The following is a 17,814-nucleotide window of genomic DNA, read 5'->3' on the forward strand; positions in this document are numbered from 1 at the left end:
ACACTAAAAAAATTGCAATCTTACAAGTTCTCATCATAAGAAAATAAAATTTTTAACTATCTATGTAGTTATGTATGTATGTTAACTGGACTTAATTGTGGTGACTTAATTCACAATGTATACAATTATCTATTATGTTGCACACCTTAAACTAATGTTATATGGCAATTATACCTCAATAAAAATAAAATAATTTTAAATATTAAAAAATGTGGGCTTCCCTGGTGGCGCAGTGGTTGAGAGTCCGCCTGCCGATGCAGGGGACATGGGTTCGTGCCGTGGTCTGGGAAGATCCCACATGCTGCGGAGTGGCTGGGCCCGTGAGCCATGGCCGCTGAGCCTGCACGTCCGGAGCCTGTGCTCCGCAACGGGAGAGGCCACAACAGTGAGAGGCCCGCGTACCAAGGAAAAAAAAAATTCAAAAATGTAATTGTAAAAAGCACAATCAGCAAAGTTAAAAATCAGCTCACAACCTGGGAAAAAGTATTTGAAATATATGTCACAGACAAAAGCCCAATATCCCTACTGTATAAAGTTCTACTATATAAAGAACTTATAAAAATTGAGGAACAAAAAATGATAAATATCTGGTAGAAAAACGTTGGAAAAAAGATGCAGATATATACTTAATACTGGCCATCAAACATGAAAAATGTTCAAATTTTTAGAGACGAATTCTCTAAAAATGTGGAGGGAACTTGATGATCACTGTTAGGTATGATCACACTAATAGTTGCAGACAAGCTCCACTAATGGATACTAAAATCAGTGGCTAAAGGTTTGAGGTAGAATTGACAGTTTCAGAGTATCTTCCTCAAGATATTTGGTAAGGGAAAAATAGTTACTAGGATGGAGAAACCCAAAAACACTTATCTTAATCAAGTGATCAAGGTTAACGTAACCAGTAATAGGACATATTGATACTATGTACCCCTTGATATGATATACTAAGAAGAGTACAAAATCATTTCTGTTGTATTCTTGTCAAAAATTAGTACTCTTATTCTAATGAGAAAATTTTAGACAATCCCTATTTTTGGGGCAGTCTACAAAATAACTGGCTACTATTCTTTAAAAGTGTCAAGATCCTACCTAAGGAGGCAAAAGACCTGTACACAGAAAACTGTAGGATACTGATGAAAGAAACCAAAATGACACAAACAGATGGCGAGATACACCAAGTTCTTGGATTGGAAGAATTAATATTGTGAAAATGACTATACTACCCAAAGCAATCTACAGATTCAGTGCAATCCCTATCAAATTACCAGTGGCATTTTTCACAGAACTAGAACAAAAAAATTTTACAATTTGTGTGGAAACACAAAAGACCCTGAACAGCCAAAGCAATCTTGAGAACAAAAAACGGAGCTGGAGGAATCAGGCTCCCTGACCTCAGACTATACTACAAAGCTACAGTAATCAAGACAGTATGTTACTGGCACAAAAACAGAAATATAGATCCATGGAGCAGAATATAAGCCCAGATATAAACCCACGCACCTATGGTCACCTAATCTATGGCAAAGGAGGCAAAAATATATAATACAATGGAGAAAAGACAACTTCTTCAATAAGTGGTGCTGGGAAAACTGGACATGTAAAGGAATGAAATTAGAACATTCCCTAGCACCACACACAAAAATAAACTCAAAATGGATTAAAGACCTAAATGTAAAGCCAGGCACTATAAAACTCTTAAAGGAAAACATAGGCAGAACACTCTGACATAAATCGCAGTGAGATCTTTTTTGACCCACCTCCTAGAGTAATGGAAATAAAAACAAAAATAAACAAATGGGGGCTTCCCTGGTGGCGTGGTGGTTGAGAGTCCGCCTGCCGGTGCAGGGGATACGGGTTCGTGCCCTGGTCCGGGAAGATCCCACATGCCTTGGAGTGGCTGGGCCCATGAGCCATGGCCGCTAATCCTGCACGTCCAGAGCCTGTGCTCCGCAATGGGAGAGGCCACAACAGTGAGAGGCCCGTGTACCGCAATAAATAAATAAATAAATAAAAATAAACAAATGGGACCTAATTAAAAGCTTTTGCACAGCAAAGGAAGCCATAAACAAGACAAAGAGACAACCCTCAGAATGGGAGAACATATTTGCAAACAAAGCTGACAAAGGATTAATCTCCAAAATATACAAGCAGCTCATGCAGCTCAATATCAAAAAAACGACCTAATCAAAAAATGGGCGGCAGACCTAAATAGAAATTTCTCCAAAAAACATACAGATGGCATGTGGAAAGATGCTTAACATCATGAATTAGTAGAGAAATGCAAATCAAAGCTACGATGAGGTATCACCTCATACGGGTCAGAATGGCCATCATCAAAAAATCTACAAACAAATGCTGGAGAGCGTGTGGAGAAAAGGGACCCCTCATGCACTGTTGGTAGGAGTGTAAATTGATACAGCCATGTAAGTGGAAAACAGTATGAAGCTTCCTTAAAAAACTAAAAATAGAACTATCATGACCCAGCAATCCCACTACTGGGCATATACCCAGGGAAAACCATAATTCAAAAAGACACATGCTCCCCTGTGTTCTCAGCAGCACTATTTACAATAGCCAGGACATGGAAGCAACCTAAATGTCCATTAACAGGAACAGGTAAATAAGATGTGGTATGTGTCTACAATGGAATATTACTCAGCCATAAAAAGGAATGTAATTGGATCATTTGTAGAGACGTGAATGGACCTAGAGACTGTCGTACAGAGTGAAGTCAGAAAAACAAATATCGTATATTAACGCACATATGTGGAATCTAGAAAAATGGTGTAGATGAAATCTATTTGCAAAGCAGAAATAGAGACCCAGAGGTAGAGAACTGATATATGGATACCAAGAGGGAAAGAAGAGGATGGGAGGAACTGGGAGATTGGGATTGACATATACACTATTGATACCGTGTATAAAATAGTTGACGAATGAGAACATATTGTATAATACAGGGAACTCTACTTAATGCACTGTGGTGGCCTAAATGGGAAGGAAATCCAAAAAAACAAGGAATATATGTATATGTATAGCTGATTCATTTTGCTGTATAGTAGAAACTAACAGAACATTGTAAAGCGACTATATGCCAATAAAAATTAAATAAATGTGTCCAGATCATAACACACACACACAGACCAAGAAATTGTCACAGATTGGAGGAGACTAGGAAAACTAACAACAAAATGTAATCTGGGTTTGTAGATAGCATCCTGGAATAGGAAAGACTGGTGAATTTCTGATAAGGTCTGTAGTTAATTAATATTGTACAAATATTATTTTCCTGGTTTTGATAGTTGTGCTGTAGTTATGTAAAAAGTTACCATTATGGGAAATAGGGTGATGGATGTATAGGCACTCTGCTATTTTTACAACTTTTATGTAAGACTGAAATCAAAATAAAATGTAAAAAAATAAAGAATATTGTGAAGAATGCCTTTATTATTTGGGAAGCATCAATGGAGATGATCATGTGGTATTTTCCTCCGTTGAACTAATTCAGGAAATCACATTAACAGAGTTCCTAACATAATAGCATTCTTTCATTTTAGGATAGAACAGAAAGTCCCCCTGCCTTTTTTTTTTTTTTTTTTGGCCACACTGTGCAGCATGTGGGATCCTAGTTCCTCAACCAGGGATTGAACCCGTGCCCCCTGCAGTGGAAGTGTGGAGTCTTAACAACTGGACCTCCAGGGAAGTCCCAAAGTCCCATTTTTAATGGATAAAAAGTTATACACCAAAGGGATTTTGACATACTATATAGCCAATAAAAGTTTCTCTCAAGATATTTCTGTTTTTTATCCATAAAATGTTTAAATGTTTGGTTTAGCATGTAATCACAATATTTTTAGGATCCTTTTATAGATTTATCCTAATTCAACTTTCATTTGGATTTGCTTGTCGTCAGTACAGCAGATTCTAATAGAAATGAATCAAAGAAAAGTGAGTTATGCTGTGAGTTGTTTAGATAGGCTAATATATTGATATTTTGAACTGAAATCTCTAGGCCAGAGATTTTCAATGAAGATACTATCTACCTCCAGCTAGTGTTACAGAAATTTGTGGAGGTTTTTTTTTTTTTTTGGTTGTCACAATGATTGATTTTTAGTGAATGGAGTCCAGGAATGCTGCATATCTCACAGTGCTCAGACTGTCCCACATAAATAAGAATTAGCCCATATCCCCAAAATAATATTCAGGGGTCCCCTAGCCACCCATGTAAATGAAAATCTTGTTTACACTTAGATATCTGAGTCTAGAATTCAATTTCATTTTACTTTTAAACCAGAACATTTTTGCATGATATTAGTAATACACTTCATTTTCTAAGTATATTATTGTGTAAATTGAGCAATGAAAATATATTTTTTGTTTGGAATCTTAAATTTTTTTCACTGTTGGAAATTTATATCATCTATAGTGATACTGCTCATAGTATCTGAGTCACCAATGAACCTGTGTTAAATTGAAGTCAGGACCATGAATGCTGCCAGTTTGTCCCTGCAATTTGACCTGAGAGGAGTCTTGTCCCACCGGTTTTAATTAGCCTAGCTCTAATTGGCCTAGCTTGGGTTGAGTGCCCAAACTTGGATCAAATGCTTTGTGTGTGTGTCTTTGTACACATGTGCAAGCATGCTTGAGTTGTCAATGTGTTTGTAGTAGGTATGATATAGTAATACTTGACTCATCCAGAAGGTAACCCTTTTAGCAACTTTAGCTACTTGCAGTTCAGTGGAGAACTTAAAAAGTTACGCCAAGAGTTCTGAGCAGCTGCATTGCATTAGATGTCTGACAGGCCCAGTCTTCAACTTTTACTTATAGGAGAACAACTTAGCCCCTCCCAGATCCAGCTTAGCCCCAACACAATTCTAATGAGCTTGATTATCACTGGATGGGCCTCTAGCAGATGAGCACGGTATATTAGTAAAACCGGGTAAGAGGCTTCAGAGCTGTGCTGCTTGAAGAGGGATTATTGACAGAAAAGTGACAGGTAACAGTAAGAAAAGAATGAGAAAAAATATTTTTTAAAATTACTTAAAATTTTTTTCTGTGGCTATTAGTATTTTAGGTGATAGTACTGTATAGCTTGGTTTTACCTGAAGGCAGTCATTTATTATTATGCACCTAAACTATGTCAGGCCTTGTGCTAGTGGGGATAAGAAGATAGAACGGGTTCCTATCTTCAAAGTAACACTAGAATAAAATGGATTGTTTATACAGTGGAATAATGGAATAGAGAGTGAAATGGTGATGGCAAGTCTTCATTTCTTCTCATTGACCAGAGCTCTGATAGGGAAGCAGTGTATTACACTGGTTAGGGACATACATGTTGGAAGAAGATGAGGATTTGAATTCCATTGCCATTTTACCAGCTGTATGCCCTTTGGCAAGTTCTTCAACCTTTGTAATCCTTGTTTCCCTAACTGTAAAGTGGGGTAATACCCACTTGTGTTTAATAAACTACTATATCAAAACATTTAAGTGCTGTGCCTGGCATGGTAGTTTTTGCTGTTAGGGCTGTGGTTTACAGAAGTTGCTTACTGATTCTCAGACAGATAGACACTATTTTGCTACCTGTGCAAAATATTGATAAAGAATGGAATTAGCAACAAGGTCACAAGTCATAAGTTGTTAACATTAAAGTAAGTAAAGTACTTGTTAACCTTCGGTATTTAAGTATATTAAGGGTGGTATTTAGAAAGTCAGGGTGAGTCTAACTGACTCCATTGGTCTATGTAGAGAGTTACTTGTGTAACTAGTTGAGAAATGAAGCAAGAAACACTGGTTATAAAGGTTTAAAAAAACCTTTAAAAAAAAAACAAGAGAAGTTAATTTTGAGAATAGCCTACCACACATGGAATTAATGAATTCTTGAATACATACACATATCCTTGTATGGTTAGAGAGCTGATAATGATACAGTAGAAAAGGTGGAGTAATCTAGGATGATTTTTAATTCAACTCCTCTATTTTATAGCTAAGGCAAAAGCAAACTATTACTTATAGGAAATTACATAACTAACAAAAATCAGAACTGTTCCTATTGTTTTTATTAAACTTCAGTGAAGTAGCATTAATTGTGCAAATCGAATACCACTAAAAATAGACTCTAGTACATCAGTTAGCCTACGTGTCCCACCTTTCTCATCTTCACAGAGCTATGCATTCATTCATTCAACAAATACTGAGTGCCTGCTGTGTTTTATGGCAGGCATCATCTTTGAAGAGTTTTGCTATAAAGGAAGGTAAAACATCAAGCACGTTGATAGTTAAAGTGTTTCACCTTGCAGACCTCTGGGGAGATTGCTTTGGATTTAGAAGTTGTGCTCATCTCAGGCAAAATACAGGAGTTGATGACATATGGCAAAAAGTTTTTTTCTTCACGGAAGCTAGCAAAAGGAGACAGAAAGGGAATACAAGGTGAGAGAGATGGTTTATCACTATCCTTTCCATTCAAGATGTATTTTTCAAATAACAAGTATATACTCAGGGTTGACTCTGTATGTAGAACTTTGGTAAATGATGGGGAGAAAAATACAAAAGAGGAATAACATGGTCCCTGCCCTCAAGGAACTGACCCTTTTGTTAAGACAAGACTCTTTGGAGATAAGGAGAGAACTCTTATCAAGCAACCTCCCTTACTTTTTGCCTACATAAAATAGTTTTCTAAAGGATTTTCAATACACAGGGATCTATACCATGATTCTCTCTCTCTCTTTTTTTTTTTTTTTTTTTTGCGGTACACGGGCCTCTAACTGTTGTGGCCTCTCCTGTTGCGGAGCACAGGCTCCGGACGCACAGGCTCAGCAGCCATGGCTCACGGGCCCAGCCGCTCCACGGCGTGAGGGATCTTCCCGGACCGGGGCACGAACCCGTGCCCCCTGCAACGGCAGGCGGACTCTCAACCACTGCACCACCAGGGAAGCCCTTCTCTTTATTTTTTTAAAAAATATTTGTTATGAAACTTTTCAAATATTTTCAGAAGTAGAGAAAATAGTGTAATGAACCCCACCCTCCAAACCTAGCCAGCAGATTCAACAATGATCATTTTGTCATACTTGCTTGGTTGATCCTTTTCTTCTTTTCTTTCCTTTTTTCCCTTTCCTCCTCTCCTATCCTTTCTTTTTCTTTCCTTCCCTTTCCTTCTTTTCTTTCTTTATTTTTTTTAAATTAAAAAAAAATTTTTTTTTTTTGACCGAGCTGTGCAGCTTGCAGGATCTTAGTTCCCTGATTAGAGATTGAACCCGGGCCCTGGCAGTGAAAATGTCAAGTCCTAACCACTGGACTGCCAGGGAATTCCATCTTTTCTTTCTTTTCTCTCTTGCTTCCTTTCCTCTTGCATTTAAAGAAGTTATGATGTACATTTTTACTCTAAATACTTCTATATTATAACATTATTTTTAATGCCTGTATATATTTCATCATATATATGTACTATAATATACCTAACTACTTCTCTAATGATGGGAATTTTCATTATTATTTGTTATTATTATGTTTTTTTTAATAAATAGTACTTCCTGGAATGTATTTACATGCTTATATCTTTATATCTTATATCCTGATATATTTTTAACATCTTTATGCATACATCTTTCTTACATGTGGCATTCTCTTGGAATGGAATTTCCTGGAAATGAGATTGCTGAAGCAAAGGGTATGCACCTTTTACAGATTGCTATATAACACCAAACTGATTTTCAGAAATGTTGTAATTCTGATTCCCATTAACAATATGCCTGTTTATCTTTGCTGATCTGGGTTTTTTCTATTAAAAAACCCAGATCAGCAAAGATAAATAGGCATATTGGCAGTCTATTAATTTTGCCAATTTACCAAATTACTAGGGGACTTCCCTGGCAGTCCAGTGGTTAAGACTCTGCGCTTCCAATGCACGGGGTGCGTGTTCGATTGCTGGTTGGGGAACTAAGATCCCACATGCTGCATGGAGCAGCCCCCCCCAAAAAATTGCTAATGAGGCTGGGCATCTTTATTTTTTTAGGATTGACATTAATAGTTTAATTCAAGGGAATATCCATCTGCTAGTTCCTATCATTAAGAAAATTGGATTTTCCACTACTTTATTCTTATTATGGACCATTTGTATTTCTTCTTTTGTGAGTTGAGGCTACTCTTTCATTATTTTACTTCTTTATTCAAAAAACCATAGTATCTTGATTTCCTATCTCTGATTTTCAAGGCCCTTCATAATTGGGCCATAACTTATTTTTCTAACTTAATACTGTCCAGTAAGTCATTCTACCCAATAAGGAATATTTCCTTATTCATATACCTCATTCTATTTGTTTTTTTCTTGGATTCATTCTTTTTAAGTAATGTTTTACTTTTCTTTTCTGCCTATTCAAATCCTTCAGAATTCTTAAGGCCCATCTTGTGAGTCTCCCCAAATACTCTAGCCTTCATCCATTTCCTGTTATTTGAATTCCCACTGTACCAATTGTTTCTACAACTTGATTTAGTAGCATATTATAGGCTACTTTGTTGTGTTATTTATCAAGCACCAAATGTGTTGAGTCCATGAATATATAGCTGGATGGAACACAGTCTCTGTCCCTGTGAAGTTTATTTATAGTGTAGTAATAATGTGTTTATTTCCATCTCTTTGCTTTATTGGTGAAATTGAACTTTTCATATACCTCTGTTATGTATGAAGTATGCACACATTTTAGATACACTGTAGTTACATATCCCCAACTGGATTGTAAGAGCATTGAGTGTATAAACCATGTTTTATCTTCTCTATTCCTTACAACACTTAACTCATTTCTGAGTACATAGCCATTACTAAGTATATACTTGCTCTCTTAATGTAGTATCAAAAGTTGTAGGCTTGGAGTCACATACCTGGCCTCATATTACAGCTCAAGACCTTATGAACTAATTGTGTAACATTTGTAAGTTACTTAGCCTCTGTAAGCTTGTTTCCTCATATGTTAAATATCTGCTTCATAAGGTTTTCATGAGTTAAATGACATATTGGTTAATCAGATAATGTATGTAAAGCATTTAGCACAATGCTTCGTACAGAGTAGGTGCTCATTAAAAGATATTTGTTATTATAATAACTTGTTTAACCTTTCAAGCTAGAAAGTGTTTCAGTAACCTTTATATCCCTAACTCCTTTCATCTAAGCAGTTACCAAATTCTGCTCAGTTTACTTCAACTATCTTGTCAATTTAGCCTCTCGTTTATGTTATGTAGTTATGTTATATTATTTTTTTGGTCACACCACGTGGCTTGCAGGATCTTGGTTCTCTGACCAGGGCTTGAACCGAGACCCATGGCAGTAAGAGCCCGAGTCCTAACCACTGGACACCTAGCTTCCCTAGTCTCTCCTTTAAATCCTCATTGTAACCCACAATAAGAAATACATTTTTTATTGTGACTTAATATATGCTTTGTTTATTTGCTCATATCTGAAACAATGTTGTGAAATAATATTCGTTGTTTTTATATGTGATTCACTCTGATTTTTTTTTTCTGTTCTATATTTAAAAAAAAAACCAAGCTGGTCGCAGCCATTAAAACATTTCACAACAGTTTGAAACACATGACACACGATTTTTGGAGTCTGCAAAATTTGGACTCCTCCTGAACTAGATTATGTTCAAGTGTAAATTTTCAGTGCGAAAACAGATTATTTTAGAAAACAGAAAATAGAGCTTATTTTAGAAAACACAGCTTGATCTGATTGCACTTTCTCTTTCTTCTTCATTAGTTGTATATAATTAGATTTACCTATTCTCTGTCGAAGGTGGGAGTGTTCCATTGTGCATATTCCAGAGCTGGTATAGAATGAGATTACTCAGTAATTGGGGCAGAACTTCCCACCTTGGCAGAAATTTCTCAACCACTTCATATGTGTGTTGTTTTTCTTAGGAGAGAAATTGACATACATGGACTTTAAAGTCATTAGTGTAATTCTCATAGAGGGAGGAACCTGAAAAAAAACCCTTTTATTATGGAAATTTTTTTAACATTTTAAAAAGTGGAAACAGCGATATAATGAATCTCCATTACATAAATTTAACTTCAGTAATTTAACAACATCATGTCAATTCCAAGAAGAATTTTTAGCAAAGAACTTTTAAGGCACACACAATTCCCTTCCTTAATACAGACAGATGATCTGTTTTTCAGAAGAGAGATATCAGCCTTAGTGTACCTTGTGTTAGTAATCACAACCTGTTCATTTTGATACCTGCAAGGAGAGTAAATATATGACACGAAGGAGCAGTGATGGAGTGGAGCCAGCCAGAACATTAGACCCTGACCATCTTACTTGGAATCTTTCAACAGCCATGTTTGCCAGTCTGCCTACCACCACTCAGTACCACCTACCTTGCTGACGTTAGACTGACCTTTTAAAAATGACTTGGTGGGGGAATAGAAGCTCATTACATTTATCTTCTGTTTAAAACCTTCCCTACCTATAGAGTAAAATTCCAAACCATAGATTTTCATTCATAATCTGGCTCCAGTCTACCTTTCTAGCTTTCTCTCCCACTGTCTCTTCATATTCAGCTTTTTTTTCTTAGAATACCCAATCCATTTTAAGATTTGTACTTACTTTTCAAGATCCAATTTAGATTTCATCTTGTGGATGAGACCTTTTTAACTACCCAGAAAAAAATAGTAGTTCCTTTGTTTCTGTTTGTGTGTGTTTTGCCACTTAACTGAGTCATATTTATTAAAGTTTGCTTCCCTCCCCACCCTCAATAAGACAGTGATCTTCTCCAAAGCAGAGGTTATAGCTTATTCTTCTTTGTATCCTAACACTTCTTTGGTGCTCACAGCAATGAAACCTACTATGTGTTGAATGGCTGTTCATACTTCTAGCATTTTAGAATCTAACTCCAATACAGGTTCTCTCCAGATAAGAGTTCATTAAAGTTTAGTTTTTCAGTTTGTTTTGTAGATTAAAAGTTTTTTTTCCTCCCCTTGTTGGGGACTTTCATTAAAATTTCTAAAGAGAACCTAAGTTCTATAGCCTTTTCCTTAGGGGGAAGTATGCTTTGGTAAACTAAAATAGAGTATCCATCTTCAACAATCCTCTAGTAAAGGTAAGTAAAATCTACTTTCAGTATTCTTAGTTTTTTGCTGTTGTTGAACATTGTGGTTTTGTGGGACTATGAAGCAAAATGGAGTGGAATAGATTTGTGCCTTACTGTTGCTTATAATAGCCTTGACCAATTTTTGATGTATTTCAGCTCATGGAATGCTGTGTAAATGCCCTGGTGACATCCTTTAAAGAGACTATCTTAGCAGAGTGCCAAGGCATGATCAAGCGAAATGAAACTGAAAGTAGGTAAAACATCACATAAAGTTCTCATACTCTTTTAAGAGGATATCTTTGAAGCACATCACTTTTAATAAATTGCTGTTAGATCATTCTTTTATACATAGGTATTTTTGTTATGGCAAACTGCATAAAGAAAATGATAAAAATATTTAGCATAGTTAGAGACACTGTAAAGAAAATCTTTATAAACTTATGTTTTAAGCATTTCTCCCCCTTAGGTATCAGTATGTTTGTGTGCGCTCACATGCGAATTTCAATTTGTTCTCAAAAGTAGGACACTGCTTTTAAAGGCTATTTTAAATGGTAAACATATGGTATAGGATAGAACTAGGTATTTTGACTTTTGTGTGGAACCTTGTGGCAAATATTTTTAAAAAGTAATAAAACACTCTATGTTGGTAATCTTCATCCCTCTCCCCCTAGATATCTTATAATTTAAGATTTCTGAAGTGTATTTTTTATTACTTAAATGTTATTTTTTTTATTACTTAAATATGATAAAGTTCTGTTTTGGGAGGTAGCAAGTACATTAATACCAAAAAGAATACAGTAAAAATTACCGATATCCTTACTACTCAGAGACAACCACTTTTAACATTTTGATGTATTACTCTCTAGATTTCATTGCATAAAATTGCAAGGTCCTATTTAATCTCTGGTTGTCTTTCAAGTACGTATTTCAGTTCACTTACGTCTATACACTCTTCAGAAGTATTTTGGAATAAAAGCAAGTTTCTCATTTGGCATAAAGGAAATAGTTTGAATTTCTGTATGCCAAACTAAGTAGAGTTATGTCTGATCCAAGGTGGACTCCCTTCAAAAGGATTTATTTAGTGGTAACCATTCTGTGAGGTAAGGTTATTGTGAAGGTCAGTTAAATGGGATAATAGGAGAAAGTGCTTTTTGCAAACTGAAAAATTCTTTATGAATACAGTTTTATATTACCTTGTTACTCTGAACAATCTGAGGACATTACCCCTTAGTGATGTGACTGTATTATATATTTAACCTTGCATCTACTTTATGAAATGTAACTAATTTTCTGTGTAAACTTTTGTATTTCTTAGAATAAATATATTCCATTGCATTGAAGGTCAAATGACTCACCTTTTAAGAGGAGTTGGGTTTTGCAGTGTGTGATCACTTTAATTAGAGTTTCTTTTAAAAATAATATTTGTCAGACTGAGATGGTAGATCAGGAAGTTATAGTACTTACTATAACAACTCCTAAGCTAATTGCACCCACAGAATACTATTAAAGCTATCAACTTCCAGCTAATATTTCCCCACACTCTTATTTTCATAGGCATTCTAGATCCATGATACAAATAGAGATAGTCTGTTCTGATGGATGAAATGATTACATGGGTGTGTTCTATCGTTTCAGAATTACATTTGATGTTTTCATTAATGGACAAAGTTCCTAATGGGATAGAGCCAATGTTGAAAGACTTGGAGGAACATATCATCAGTGCAGGCCTGGCAGATATGGTAGCAGCTGCTGAAACTATTACTACTGTAAGTTCTCCTCAGTGACAATGATAGATATATATCAAAGTTATTTAGTAAATGCAGGATAGGGTATTTAAACTCGGGTATTTTAAATTGATGGCAAAACAGTAATGTTGGAACACCTTTCTTAATAAGAAAAAAATATTTCAGAAAAGTTCCCAAATTTTAAAGCTATAGTTTGTTATAAAAATTATGTTTATATTTTCTCATTTTTTGTATTTTTTTTAACTCAACTTAATATACAATACTTTATTTTTAGGACTCTGAGAAATACGTTGAGCAGTTACTTACACTGTTTAATAGATTTAGTAGACTTGTCAAAGAAGCTTTTCAAGATGATCCACGATTTCTTACTGCAAGAGACAAGGTATATATTCCTGTATGTTAACACTTGTCATAATTTAATTTTAATAAGAAACTTGCATCATTATGCTATTAAATTACAAACTAAAAAACCTAGCAACTCTGATTTTTCATCAGTGGAGGACAACCATATTATATTTGGTTTCTTATATGCTTTTGTAAGCATTGGGTATGCATGTGAACCAGAATTTAGCTAGAAAGTTGCTTTCTTAATTTTTCAAGAATGTTTTCCTGTTTTTGAATATTATTGATTATTGAATTCTTATTCATCCTTCCTTTAAGACTCAGCTCAAAGTATACTTCTTCTGGAATTTCCTTGATACTCTGCCTCCCCGCATATCTCTCTGCCCTGTTTCCTTTCACAGGGTTCTTGTGAGAGTTGTATCACATTTATTCTTTCTTTCCATACCTTCTTTCCCATCATTATAGTCTAGGATAATGATAATGAAACAGTATTATCCTTAGAGTCATTATCATTTTATTATTTTAAAATAATTTATTTATTTTATTTTATTATTTATTTATTTAATTTTGGCTGCGTTGGGTCTTCATTGCTGCACATGGGCTTTCTCTAGTTGCGGTGAGCGGAGGCTACTCTTCATTGTGGTGCACTGGCTTCTCCTTGAGCTGGCTTCTTTTGTTGCGGAGCATGGGCTCTAGACGTGCGGGCTTCAGTAGTTGTGGCGCGAGGGCTCAGTAGTTGTGGCTCACGGGCTGTAGAGCACAGGCTCAGTAGTTGTGGTGCACGGGCTTAGTTGCTCCGCGGCATGTGAGATCTTCCCGGAGCAGGGCTCGAACCCATGTCCTCTGCCTTGGCAGGCGGATTCTTAACCACTGCACCACCAGGGAAGCCCCGTATCTTTTTAAATATCATAAACCTATCACTAGAATTACCATTAGTTTTCCCCCCTCTTCAACTACCTTTCCTTACTTCCCAAGTGAAATTATTTTCTAGACTCTAAAAACACAATCAACTTTCTCCAGTAGCATTTTTTAAAAATTACTGTCTGTCTACCTTTAGATAAATAAATGGGTAGAAAGAAAGGTAGGTAGGTAGGTAGGTACATAGGTAGATAAAGTAGGAAAAGGGTTAAGGGAGTATGGAGGTAATGAGGTCATTTGAAATATTAAATTGAGTGGCCTGCAAAGGCTTTATATGAGATGACATTCAAATCAAGATTGAAGTTGATTAAGGAATATGTCATGTGGCTCTCTGAGGGAATAATACTCTAGCCTGAGGAGAGAGCAAATGCAAAGGCTCTAAGGCAGGATTATACCTGTCATGTTCCAGAACCAGAGAAGAAAGAGATCATTGTGGCCAGAGTGGATTGAGTGAGGGGGAGAATAGTAGGAAATCAGAGATAAGTAGTCAGAGATAACAGGAGGCCAGATCATGTAAGACTGAGCCATGGTAAGGAGTTTCATTTCTACTCTGAGTAGGATAGAAAATCGTAGAAAGATCTTGAACCAAATGACAGGATCTCACTTACATTTTATCAGGATCACCTGCCTGCTGCAGAAAGCATAGACTGAAGGGGGCAAGAGAGGAAGCAAGGAAATGGGTTAAGAATCTATTTAAGTAATTCAGTTAAGTAATGACGGAAGCTCTGCCCAGAACGATAGTAGGTGAAGGTAGTCAAAAGTGGTTGGATTTTGATTATATTGTAAAAATAGGCTATACAGGACTTGCTAATGGAATCAGATGTGGAATGTGATAGAAAGAGATCAGTCAAGGATGACACTCAGATTTTTGTTCTGATCAATTAGAAGTATATGCTTGCTGAGATGAGGGAAGATGAAGACTTTGGGAGAAGCAGGTTTTGGGGAGATGGTTGAAGAGAGATTAGGAACTCAGTTCTGGACAAGTTAACTTTGAAATGCTTATTAAACATCCATATGGCAACATCAAATCTGGAGCTTAAGGGAGGGGGTGGGCCTGCAAAAATAAATCTGGGAGCTTCAGCATATAGATGGTTTTTAAAGCATTGACAGTGGCTATGATCTCCAAAGTAAGAGTGAAGATAGCAGAGAGAAGAGATCCGAGGACTGGTCTGGGGCATTTTAAAGTTAGTTATCAGAACGATAAGGAACCAGCCATCTTTCCTGAGGAGAGAGGAGAATGAATGGAATGACCAGGAGAGTGCTGTGCTAGAAAACAAGTGGAAAAAGCACTTTCCAGGAGGAGGGCAGGATCTGCTGTTTTAAAATGCTGCTGATAGGTCAGATAAGATGGGGATTAACCATTGTCTTCAGCAACATGGAGGTTGTGAGTGACTTTGACAAGAATGATCAGTTGGAGTAGTAGTGTGAAAGCCTGTTTAGAACAGTTTCAGATAAGAATGGTAGTAGAGAAATTAGCGACAGTGAGTTAGATAATTCTTCTAGGAGTTTAGCTTAAAGAGAGGGAGAGAAATATGGGGCAGTAGCTGAAGGTGGACAAAGCCAAGAGAGAATTTTTAAGATTTAAAGAATAATATGTATGCATATTGAGGCTGTAGAAATAATGGAGGGGGGAAAATTGATGATACAGGAGAAAAAGGAGAGAATTCTGATTACTTCCGTTTTCTCAATGAATTAGGAAACCACATCATCAGCTGAGAGTATGCATGGGAGAGGAAATACTGGAGGTTTGAAGAGAAAGGAGGTGGTATGAAAATGTTTTCTAGGAGAATGTGTGGACAAGAGAAAATGTTACGGTTGTCAGGCAGCATTAAGACCTCACTTGAGAACAGTGATAATCATAACATGAGAAAGAGCATGTTGAAATCATTGACTTGAAAAATTCTATCAGGCCAGATACATCATTAAAAATAAAAACTAATTTGTATTTTATGTATTTTTAGAATTATAATTATCTATTTTAAGTATAAAAATAATGTTTATATCTTATTTTATATTATTTGCAGGCATATAAAGCAGTTGTTAATGATGCTACCATATTTAAACTTGAATTACCTTTGAAGCAGAAAGGGTAAGTCTTTTAAATCATATGTTTAAAATTCTTACACTAAAATTCTTAAATTTTTTGGAGTGTATTGTATGTTATTGGATATGCAAAGTGCCCTGTTTCCCTAATCCTATCAGGTTTGTTTTTCATTTTTTTAACTTTTATGATTTTTTCTGCCTTTGATTATTAAAAATTCTGTCTTGATTTTAAATTTTATATTATCTCCTCTTATGACCAAAGAATGTTGAACTTATTTTTTTAAGTGAAAAAACGTTTTGTTCTTAATCTTTTTGAATCTCTTCTTGTTTTTCCCTCCTCGTTATTCACCAGAGTTATTTTATAACCTACAAAAGCATAGAATATGACTCTATTCACCATAATGATTTTAAGGGAAATCAATTTTAATGTAAATTTTTATATATTTTTTTAGTTGATCTCTCATTGGTGAGATCTCATCTCAAGTAAGATAGATTTATTTGTGCTACTACTATTACAGAAAATCTGAAAATGAAAAGTTAATGAAATATTAATTAATCTGAGCTAGTTATAGTATCTTCAGAGTTGTACTAAGTAGTGCTAAAGGTTAATTGGAAAAATCTTCTTTCTTAATCTTAAATAAATTTTATACACAATGCTAAAATATTCGAAAATAGCATTTCTCAAGAAGGAAAAGTAATTGTTCAGGGCTTTGTTGGTTTTTTTTTTCAATCATTTTCATTTTGTATTTTTTTGAACCGTGTAAGTTATTTGAGTGCTGTCACAGTGGAAGACACCTGGGTCATACAGTTTTATTGGCATTCTTTAGAAGGGCATTTATTGTGTGCTCTTTATAAATATGAAACATATAACACTACATCTTGGAGATCTCTTCATATGAATACATAAAGGTCTTACTTATTCTACTCTACTCCCAGCATTTTTAATGAAAATTTTCAAACTGAAGAGTAAAGTCACTCTGTTGCTTTATTTATATGTATATGTATCTTTATATATATATGTATATTTATATGTATATTTATTTATATGTATCTCCCTATACATCCATCAGTCAACTTTTAAATGCATTTCAAAAGAAGTTGCAAGCATCAGTAAACTTCGCTCCCTAAACACTTTAGCATGCAGTCATTAATTGAATTTTGTGTTTGTTTTGAGATAAAATTTACCTACAGTCATATCCATAAATCTTAGGTATATAATTTTGTCAGATTTGACAAATGCCTGCATCCCTATTAAGATACACAATATCTTCATCATCCTTGAGAATTACCTCATGTCCATTCCCAATCAGTCCCACCTCCTTCCAGAAGGCAACTATTGTTCTGATTATTTCAACATAGGTTAGTTGTTTTTTTTTTTTGTGGTACGCGGGCCTCTCACCGCTGTGGCCTCTCCCGCCGTGGAGCACAGGCTCCGGACGCACACGCCCAGCGGCCATGGCTCACGGGCCCAGCCACTCCGTGGCATGTGGGATCTTCCCGGACTGGGGTACGAACCCGTGTCCCCTGCATCGGCAGGCGGACCCTCAACCACTGCGCCACCAGGGAAGCCCAACATAGGTTAGTTTTGCCTGATCTAGGACTACATATAAATGGCATTCATACAATGTGTACTTTTTGTGTACAGCTTTTTTCAACTCAGCATAGTGTTTTTAAGATTTATC

At 35.8% G+C, this 17,814-nt stretch overlaps 1 protein-coding gene across 1 annotated transcript in view; it reads left to right on the forward strand.

Annotated features, from left to right (window-relative positions):
• The window catches only part of CUL5 (cullin 5), a 99,826-nt gene that overhangs the window by 56,910 nt on the left and 25,102 nt on the right, over positions 1–17,814 (forward strand). The window contains exons 8-11 of the mRNA XM_060104282.1: positions 11,241–11,334; positions 12,720–12,850; positions 13,104–13,211; positions 16,114–16,178. Of these exons, the coding sequence (XP_059960265.1) occupies positions 11,241–11,334; positions 12,720–12,850; positions 13,104–13,211; positions 16,114–16,178 (398 nt within the window). The remainder of the gene's footprint in view (positions 1–11,240; positions 11,335–12,719; positions 12,851–13,103; positions 13,212–16,113; positions 16,179–17,814) is intronic.

Source organism: Mesoplodon densirostris, chromosome 7 (assembly GCF_025265405.1).
Source record: "Mesoplodon densirostris isolate mMesDen1 chromosome 7, mMesDen1 primary haplotype, whole genome shotgun sequence".
Taxonomy (NCBI): Eukaryota; Metazoa; Chordata; class Mammalia; order Artiodactyla; family Ziphiidae; genus Mesoplodon; species Mesoplodon densirostris.